General features: G+C 35.5%; 1 protein-coding gene and 1 pseudogene across 1 annotated transcript; both read left to right on the forward strand.

Annotated features, from left to right (window-relative positions):
• Positions 1-1,644: 1,644 nt before the first annotated feature.
• The window catches only part of LOC134329062 (uncharacterized), a 66,139-nt pseudogene continuing 56,595 nt past the window's right edge, over positions 1,645-11,188 (forward strand).
• LOC134329040 (histone H2B-like) lies at positions 2,636-3,025 on the forward strand. Its single transcript, XM_063010284.1, has one exon. It carries the CDS (start codon positions 2,636-2,638, stop codon positions 3,008-3,010), a length of 375 nt encoding a protein of 124 aa, XP_062866354.1. The 3' UTR covers positions 3,011-3,025.

Here is an 11,188-nt window from a genome sequence, read left to right on the forward strand (position 1 = left end):
CAAGAGAATATTTATGGGAAGTTTTGAAAATGTATAATTTTTCTGATGATTTCATTGCCATGATTAAGTGTATGTATATAAAATCTAATGTGCAGATTAATGTTAATGGTAATTTGACAGAATGTTTTCAAGTCATGAGAGGTGTTAAACAAGGTTGTCCCCTCAGTGCTGCCCTTTATGTTCTTGGCTTAAGTCCATTAATTACTAAAATTCGAAATGATAAACGACTACAAGGAGTTAGATTAGGTGACAACCAATTTATAATTTCTGCATATGCTGATGATATTACTGTGTTCATTAAAACAAGAAAAGATTTAGACATTATTTATGAACATTTCTCCTTATATGAGAAAGTGTCGGGAGCCACCCTGAATGTTTTAAAATCAGAATGTGTGTGGATTGGAGACATTAATAAAAAATTTCCAATTGATGTACCTGAGACTGAACATCTTAAAGTCCTAGGTATATATTTTGATAACAATGGCTGTGTAGATTATAACTGGAAAGAAAAAGAACAAATTATTAAAGAAGAATTTAGTAAATGGAAAAATTGTAATTTAAGTTATAAAACAAGAATAAATATGGTTAAGACCTTTATCTTATCAAAAATAATATTTTTATCCTGTATTTTCCCTCCCACAGATAAATGGCTTAAAAATATGAATAAATTATGTTGTAATTTTATTTGGAATTCAACACGTGAAGTAACTAAGCGTGAACTTTTATATAAACAGAAAAAAATGGGTGGTCTAGGAGCAATTGATCTTTCCATTAAAACAAAAATTTTTGTATGTAAAATTATTGCAAATGGCATTTACAGACAAGCTGATTGGATTGGAAACATCACAAATTGGAAACAGAAAAAAGGCCGCTCTAGAGCTTTAGTTCCTTATTATAAATTAATTTATGGTGATTTTATAAATAAATTTAATGTTTTGAATATAGATTGGATTAAGGATTCTAATAAAAAGATTTACAAGCTAATAGTAGATTTGAAATATTGTAATATAGTGGATTTTAGAGGCCTTAGAGAGGAAGAAAAGAAAGAATGTGTAAATAATATTTTATGTAAAAAAATATCTGAGAAGTTAAGGGATATTACATGGTTGGTAGCAGTGAGGAGACTTCCAGTGAGATCTGTAGTGAAGTGGAGTTGTTTTGTGAAGACAAACATGTGCCCTATGCCAAAATGCCAGACAGAGGAAACTTTAGAACATTTTATTCTAGAGTGTTATCGTTCCCAAGAAGTATGGAGCAAAATGGAAAATTTAGGTCTTGAGATTAAAATTCATATGAAGTCCGTCTGTTTCGGTATTTTTGATGAAATCATGTCTAAAGATAAACATGACTTCTTGTGGTTAGTACTGTGTATTGTGAAGTCTAAATTATGGAAAACAAGATGCAGAATGACTATTGACCAACAGTTTGTTTCAGCAGAGAATGTTTATAAAAATATAAGAACTGAACTGAAAAGAATACGAACAATGAATATTTTATTTAAGGACTCTGAATTGTGGAAGATTTTAAAATTGTAAATGATTGTCTTGATAATGTAATGTAATTTCCATGTACTCTGATGAAGTTTAAATAAAATATTAAAAAGAAAAAAAAAAAAAAAAAAAAAAAAAAAAAAAAAGAAAAGGCGGCAAAGGTCTTGGAAAAGGAGGCGCTAAGCGTCACCGCAAAGTTCTCCGTGATAACATCCAGGGTATTACTAAACCCGCTATCCGCCGTTTGGCTCGCCGTGGCGGTGTGAAGCGTATTTCCGGCTTGATCTACGAGGAGACCCGCGGTGTGCTCAAGGTTTTCCTTGAGAACGTCATCCGTGATGCCGTCACCTACACCGAGCACGCCAAGAGAAAGACCGTCACCGCAATGGACGTGGTGTACGCTCTGAAACGCCAGGGACGCACCCTGTACGGATTCGGCGGTTAAACGTTCAGACCTCCACGCTAACACAACGGCTCTTTTAAGAGCCACCCATATTTTCTACAAAAGAGAAAGTTCTCCTTTTTTATTATTAATATTGTTATTATTAGTAGTAGTACGTTCACAGATGCGTACATTTGCAAATCAGTCGTTTAGCCCCAAAAGCTTGAAATCATTATTATAAGTAAAAATAACACATTCACTTTATGTAGCCCTAAAAGCTTGGAATTATCATTAGTAATTTTAGTATTATTGTTTAGCTGTCATACGGCGTGTTTGCATACTACCAATGTACATCCATACTGTAGATTACACTACAATCATTAACACGATCTCTGTGTAAAATACAGTAAAACATTGTGCCCAAATGCCTCGCTTAAAAAACAAACAAAAAACATACATCTATCCTATCTATATATTTATATATAAAATGTAATAAAATATTGCTATTTATTCTTTTATATTCGGTTTGTAAACATGTATCGACCTCAGATTAAGCGGGAACAGACAACAAAGAACAGGTTCTAGTGAATGGGGCAGAAGGGGGCGTGGAACGGTATGTTCTCTGTCCAATAGAAACCCAGGACCTTGGACCAATCAGAGTTACGTGTTTCATCTTGTCTTACTCAGCATGCAGGGTTAATAAAGCGGGCGTGTAGAGCGTCTATATTCACTTGCAGTTTGCTCTAAAGGAAACAGCAGCATCATGCCCGAACCAGCGAAGTCCGCGCCCAAGAAGGGCTCCAAGAAAACCGTCCCCAAGACCGCCGTCAAAGGAGGCAAGAAGCGCAGAAAGTCCAGGAAGGAGAGCTACGCTATCTACGTGTACAAGGTCCTGAAACAGGTCCACCCTGATACCGGGATCTCCTCCAAGGCTATGGGCATCATGAACTCCTTCGTCAACGACATTTTCGAGCGTATCGCTGGTGAGTCCTCTCGTCTGACTCACTACAACAAGCGCTCCACCATTACCTCCAGGGAGATCCAGACCGCCGTGCGCCTGCTGCTTCCCGGTGAGCTGGCCAAGCACGCCGTGTCCGAGGGTACCAAGGCCGTCACCAAGTACACCAGCTCCAAGTAAAGCGCCTTAGTCGCTCTGGCAAACCAACGGCTCTTTTAAGAGCCACCCATCTTATCAAGTTAAGAGAATTTTCCTCTTTTTTTTTTTATATTCTGTCTGAATATGTCATACACACTATCTAGCTAGCTTCCCATGTTTATAATACTTGATTTATTTATTAATATATTACTAGTTTTGGGCACTGCTGTTTTTCACGAGTTGTACACGACTCACTATGTGGTGAGTTTCGGAGATTACACAAAATATCACTGTACTCAAAGTTATTATAATACACTCAGAGCCGTAGAGAGAGAGATGCTACACTCCTTGATCTCGCCAAACAAACCCGGCACTTAAAAAAAAAAAAAAAAAAAAAAACGATAACTAACTGTATTAGGCGTTTACAAAACTAACGAGAACGTATTAAAATTATAGATAGAATAGCCTTCGCGTTTTCATGTTTGTCATTTATTTATGAGCATTGTAAGCTAAGCTATCTATTATGTTCTAAGGCCGATATGCTATTTACACTGTACTATCTATCATAATACAAGGACACTGAACAACATGCTACCCAAGAAAATCAATAACATATCTGAGGAAATAGAAGAGATAAAAAATCTCTGGATTTTATGTCTGCGGAACTGAGTAAAGTGGTGAAACAGCAGAGCATGCTACTGGACTTAATGGATGAAGTTAAAGAGTTAAAGACCAGAGTTAAAGAAAAAGACAAAATCATTTATGGATTAGAACGAAGAATTGATGACCTGGAACAGTATACAAAGATGGAAGATTTAATAATAAGCAGACTGGAAATTTCACATAGATCCTACGCCAGTGTAGCTGAATGCAAAGATGGTGAAGACGTCTCATCAGAGGAACTGCAATCTCTGGAATGGCAAGTTAAAAAGTTATTTGAAAGAAAGAATATAAACTTACAAACTAACAATATTTCAGCTTGCCATACTCTGCCCAGAAAAAAACAGCAAAACAAAGCCTGCCATAGTGGTCAGGTTTGTGAATAGAAAGCACAGGACTGAACTACTGAGGCAGGCGAAGAAGCTGAAGGGAACAGGAGTGTACATCAATGAGAATCTTACCAAAAAGAATGCAGATATTGCAAGACAAGCACGTATACTTAGAAAACAACATAAAATACAAGTCACATGGACTAGGAACTGTAAAGTGATGATACGGCTAAACGGAACACCGGAGGAAGCCAAAGTAATTATGACAAAAGGAACTGAAAGATTTGAACCCATACAAATGAAGAACTATATAAAGCTTCCACACAAACTATGGAGTGAGTATGATCATTTGAGTTTTAAAACATTTGATAAAACTGAACAAAAGATGTATGAGTTTGGAAATGACATTGATCCAGAAATCCATTTGAAAATGGAGAAAATGTCACAGACAGATTTAAACAACAAATCCCAAATCACCAAACACTTACAGAATTAGAAAAATTACAGAAAACGCTCGCCGCACAGTATGTGTCAACGCTACACCACCTGAGAGACAGTGGGTAACAAATTTGTGTGTACACACCCACACACACACCCACACACACACACACACCTATATATGTTTATTAAGAACATTTTTATATCCTCTGTATATCGTTATGTAAATTAGACAAATAATTTTTTATTGTCTATTATTTTTGTTCTCTGTTCAGTTTTACTGTTTATAGTTTGTACTGCTTTGGCAATATTGTTTCCTACTGTCATGCCTACAGAGCTACTTGAATCTGAATCTACATACTACATAAATAACAGCAGTCAGAAACTGAGCATCATGTTAGGAGAGGAGAAGGAGAGAAGCACTGTAGCAGCTCAGTATGTATCTGCCTGCAACAGTCTGAGAGACCCGGACTGATGTGTGTCTCATGAAATAGTTTATATTATTATTAGGGCTGTCGTTAATCACGGTAATTAACGCGATTAAAGCGTTAAAAATTTTAATCGAGATAAAAAAAAAAATAATCGATACATTTTTAATAATGAAAATTTTTTAATCAAACTATTTTTACTGAGCTGTTTGTGTCACGTAAATTTGCGTCTCTGTGGTAATTTGCGTTCCTTAAAAGTGCATGAAGCAGAACTCTGATGAACAGAACTTCTGATAGCTTCCCTACACACTCGCTCCCTGCGCACTATAGTACACTTAACATTCTTAAAGGGCCAGACACTAGATGTGTAATTCACATTACATGACAGGTGAGAGGAAACATTTTTAAGGAAAAATAGTTCTTGTGTGAATTACAAGGGCAGGAAAAACTACGGCAGATACAGAAGGTGCACCGGGGCCCATGGCAGGGGGGCCTCCACAACATTAACCTCTCACCTCACTACCACTGGCTGCACTCGCCAGGTCCTTATTATTATATTACAATATTTTTGTTAAGTAAAATAAAAAAAAACTGTGCATTAAAAATACCAGAGGCAGGAATTTGAACTTGAAGTGTAACTTCTGAGTGACTTTTAATTCATTCTGATCAGCTATCAGCAGATGCAATTTGTTGAGGGGGCCCAACATTTTTTTTTTGCACTGAAGCCCATGAGCTCCTAGTTACACCACTGGTGTTGCATCTAGAAATGGTTCATATTATGAGCGCCTGTTTTCAGTGGCAGGGTTATGAACAGGTAAAGATCCTCACTTTTACCAGTTCATGTAAACAGACTCATTTTAAAAAACTGGCTGAAATATGGTAACTGTCAACAACTTCATTTCAGTAGCAGTATTATACACATTTTGCACTTACGGCTGCTATTATGTGGACTGTTACCAGTTTTGTGGACAGTTTATTGTTCAACAGTCTTAAAAAAAAAATGTAAAAAAATTAAATGGTATCTTTTGTTGAGTTTTTATTACACAATATTTACTCTGACCTTTTTAAATCCTGCACCTGAAAAATGACCCAAAGTATAAAAAAAACTCAAACCAATACTAGAACTAATAAAAGCTAAACTAAAACATTAGCATAAACTAAAGCATTAAACATAATAAAAACTAATAAAAAAACTAGCAAACCCACTTTAAAACCTAAATTAGAGAAAATAAAGTCAAAACGAAATAAAACTAAACTATAATGAAAAATCCAAAACTGTTATAACCTTGATTTCTACATGTAATACATTAATGAATTCATTATAAATATGCATAAGTTCATTTTGTCTAATGTAAAAGGTGGAGAAGCTACAGAAACCATGTAGTTGAGTTATAGTAGAGATATCCAAGGTAAAATATTACTCCAGTAAAAGTAGTAAAAAAAAAAAAAAAAAAAAAGTTACAACAGTTCCCTATGGGAGTGTCGCCACTCTTTTTTCTCTACCGCTAAATTGTTCCACAATCGATTTGATGTTTGTTTTTTTCTGTAAATAAAGTTAATTTTAAACATTTTGCAGTTTTAAACATGTTAAAAAAAGAAATTCAACAGGACTTATATGCAACCCTAAACCCTATTACAATGTACTACAACCCCTGGCAAAAATTATGGAATCACCACTCTTGGAAGATGTTCTGTCAATTGTTTAATTTTGTAGAAAAAAAATAAATCACAGACATGCCACAAAACTATCATTTTTCAAAATGTCAACCTTCTGGCATCAAGAAACAATAAAAAAAAGAAACAAATATAATAGTTGTGGTCAGTCACAATTGCTTTTTTTAGATCAAGTAGAGGAAAAAAATATGGAATTATTCAAATCTGAGGAAAAAATTATGGAATCACTCTGTAATTTGCAGTTTAAAAACAAAACATCTGCAGCAGATTAGATTTGCTAATTATTCTTCAGTTTAAAAAGAGTGCTTACACCTCGGAGAGCTGTTGCACAAAGCAGATTGTCATGAATCATGGTTCCAACACAAGATATGTCAGTTGAAACAAGTGAGAGGATTATAAAACTCCTTCAAGAAGATAAATCATTGTGGAATGTCGCAAAAGATGTTGGTTGTTCCCAGTAAGCTGTGTTTAAAATCTGGACCAAGTACAAACAAAATAGGAAGGTTGTAAAAGGGAAGCATACTGGTAGACCAAGTAAGACATCAAAGCATCAAGATAGAAAACTTAAAGCAATATGTCTTGAAAACAGAAAATGCACAACAAAACAAATGAGAAACAAGTGGCCGGAAAGTGGAGTCAATGTCTGTGACTGAACTGTAAGAAATCACCTAAAAGAAATGGGATTTACATACAGAAAAGCCAAACAAAAGCCATCATTAACACCTAAAAAGAAAAGAACAAGATTAAAGTAGGCTAAAGAAAAGCAATCGTGGACTGTGGGTGACTGGATATAAGTGATCTTCAGTGATGAATCACGAATCTGCATTGGGCAAGGTGATGATGCTGGAACTTTTGTTTGGTGTCTGTCCAATGAAATTTATGAAGATAATTGCCTAAAGAAAACATGTTAATTTCCACAGTTGTTGATGATATGGGCCTGCATGTCGGGTAAAGGCACAGGGGAGATGGTCTTCAATAAATGCCAAAGTCCACATTGAAATTTTGGACGCTTTTCTTATTCCATCAGTTGAAAGGATGTTTGGTGATGATGACTTAATTTTTCAAGATGATAATGCATCTTGCCATAGGGCAAAGGACGTGAAAACTTTCCTTCAAGAAAACATATAATGTCAATGGCATGGCCTGCAAATAGTCCGGATCTCAATCTATTTGAAAATCTCTGGTGGAAATTGAAGAAAATGGTCAATGACAAGGTTCCAACCTGCAAAGCTGATCTGGCAACAGCAATAAGAGACAGTTGAAGGCAGATTGATGAAGAATACTGTTTGTCATTAGTTAACTCCATGCCTCAGAGAGTTTAAACCATTATAAAAGCCAGAGGTGGTGCAACAAAGTAATAATGGTGCAGTGTTTTCTAATGATTCCATAATTTTTTCCTCAGATTTGAGTGATTCCATATTTTTTTCCTCTACTTGATCTAAAAAAAAAGCAATTGTGACTGACAACAACTATTATATTTGTTTCTTTTTTTTTTATTGTTTCTTAATGCCAGAAGGTTGACATTTTGAAAAATGATAGTTTTGTGGCATGTCTGTGATTTATTTTTTTTCTACAAAATTAAACAATTGAAAGAACATCTTCCAAGAGTGGTGATTCCATAATTTTTGCCAGGGGTTTCATAATCACCATATTTGTCGCATTTTTTAATACTGTACACTTAGGTGGGACAGATAGCCATTAGAGACATGACAATGTAACCCAAAAAAAACCCCATACTAGGATATGAGACAGAGTGGGAGAACAGAGCAGTGTATGATAAAAAAATCATATTAAGTCAAATCAGTACAGTTGTAGTGAAATTGAAATAAAACAATCAAATAGCTTTAGAAACCTTTCAGTGCTTGTGAAAGTAGCATTAGAGACACGTTAGGATAAAAAAAAAAAAAAACATCTAAAACACCTGCAGTGGTGTAGGAGGAGGTGTAGGGTGAATAAAACATGTGGGTAAAAATGTGTTTAGGAGAGTGAGAGAGTGAGTGAGAGTGAGTGAGAGAGAGAGTGTGAGAGTGAGAGTGAGAGCGAGAGAGAGAGAGAGAGAGAGAGAGAGAGAGAGAGAGAGAGAGAGAGAGAGAGAGAGAGATCAGAATAATATATTAATATCAATAATTAAATACTATTCTAAGTACTGAACACAGGGTACTTACAGGCATTTTAGGACAGACATATTGTAAAATATTAACTGTAAATAATCATAATTACTCATAATAATCAAAAAAAAAATTCTATTATAGTTGTTTTCGTAATAAAATTATTATTGGTGAAGGTAGTTGTAGTAGTAACTTATAATATAACTAGTTACTTATAATGTTATGGAAAACCAATAGACAATTAGTGGAGCGTGGCTCCCATCTGGTGGCCAAAATGTGAAAACACACGAACAAAATGTCATGTAGCTGTTACGTTCATACATTTACATTTTCAGCATTTAGCAGACGCTTTTATCCAAAGCGACTTAAAGTACTGTGACAGTATACAATCTAAGCAATCGAGGGTTAAGGGCCTTGCTCAAGGGCCCAACAGTGGCAACCTGGCAGTGGCGGGGCTTGAAACGGCAACCTTCTAATTACTGGTCCAGTACCTTAACCGCTAGGCTACAACTGCCCTACACATGTACTGTATATGTGTTTTCTTTTATGTATGTATTTTTTTATGTATTTGTGTGTGTGTGTGTGTGTGAGTGTGTATACATACATTTTACTCAAACACACACAGATACTACTAAGAAACAAAAGTGCTGTAAGAACTGGTGACAAACATACACAACACACAACACAGAATTGCAGAACTGCAGTCTGAGTCCAACACTGTTTAATATCTACATAAATGAATTAGTGTGCAGCCCCCGGACTCACTCTGCAGGACGGGGAAGTAAAATTTCTACTCTATGCAGCTGCACCTAGACCTGTTGGAGCAGTACTGCCAGAACTGGGCCCTAACAGTAAATCTGAAGAAAACAAAAATTTTTGTCTTCCAAAAACAAACCTAGATGTCAGGAACACATGGCACCAGTTTACCATGGTCAGCACTGCCCTGGAGCACACAATGCAGTACACTTACCTTGGTCTCATCATTACATTTACATTTTCAGCATTTAGCAGACGCCTTTATCCAAAGCAACGTACAGTACAGTTACTGTGTACAATCTGAGCAATTGAGGGTTAAGGACCTTGCTCAAGGGCCCAACAGCAGCAACCTGTCAGTGGTGGGGCTTGAACCAGCAACCTTCTGATTACTAGTCCAGTACGCTAACCACTAGGCCACGGCTGTACGCATTACTGCATCAGGGAGTTTCAGCATGGCAGTGAATGCACTAAAGGAAAAAGCCGGCAGAGGCCTGTACGCAATCAGTAGGAGATTTTACAACATTGACATTCTCACCTCAATGAAGTAAATTATTTGTTAGTGTGATACAGCCCATTGTACTGTATAGATCACATAGATCACAGCACTGTCCAACAGCTCATAGCTAACAGTAAGAACAGGTATCTAGAACACTGGGAGAACCAAATCCAATCTCACAGTAGACTAGAATACCATCGTGAAATAAAAAGTAAATATAAACTGGAGCCACATCTCACGGTGGAGACAGAGATGCACTTCCTTCTTCACTGCCAAAAATTCAAACCAACACAAGAAAATGTCACAGACAGATTTAAACAACAAATCCCAAATTACCAAACACTTACAGAATTAGAAAAATTACAGAAAACGCTCGCCGCACACTGTCAGCGCTACACCACCTGAGAGACAGTGGGTAACAAATTTGTGTACACACACACACCTATATATGTTTATTAAGAACATTTTTATATCCTCTGTATATCTTTATGTAAATTAGACAAATATTTTTTTTATTGTCTATTATTTGTGTTCTCTGTTCAGTTTTACTGTTTATAGTTTGTACTGCTTTGGCAATATTATTTTCTACTGTCATGCCTATAGAGCTACTTGAATCTGAATCTACATACTACATAAATAACAGCAGTCAGAAACTGAGCATCATGTTAGGAGAGGAGAAGGAGAGAAGCACTGTAGCAGCTCAGTATGTATCTGCCTGCAACAGTCTGAGAGACACGGACTGATACACCCGAACAGAGGAACAGTCTGAATTAACCCACAAAGAGAAAGTGTTCCATATATACATGTTTTTTATTTTATTACTTTTTATTGTTTTAATTTATATTTCCTTTTTTCCCTGTATATACATTCATATTCTGTCATTTCAATGCTTTAGCAATACTGTAAGTACTACAACATCATACTAATTAAGCTCTTTGAATAAAATAGAGAGAGAAAAAACAGATATAGAGATAAAGATTTTTTTTTATTATTGTTGTATGGTTATTTATAATTAATATATATATATATATATATATATATATATATATATATATATACACAATACAGGCCAAAAGTTTGGACACACCTTCTCATTCCTGTGGTTTTTCTTTTCTTAATTTCTTAAAATTTTCTACATTGTAGATTAATACTAAAGATATCCAAACTATGAAGGAACACATATGGAATTATGTAGTAAACAAAAAAGTGTTAAACAAACCAGAATATGTTTTATATTTTAGATTCTTCAAAGTAGCCATCTTTTGCTTTAATGACAGATTTGCACACTCTTTGAAATTTTCTCAACCAGCTTTATTAGGTTTCGACCTGGA

The sequence above is a fragment of the Trichomycterus rosablanca genome, chromosome 15 (genome assembly GCF_030014385.1).
Source record: "Trichomycterus rosablanca isolate fTriRos1 chromosome 15, fTriRos1.hap1, whole genome shotgun sequence".
In the NCBI taxonomy this organism is placed as follows: Eukaryota; Metazoa; Chordata; class Actinopteri; order Siluriformes; family Trichomycteridae; genus Trichomycterus; species Trichomycterus rosablanca.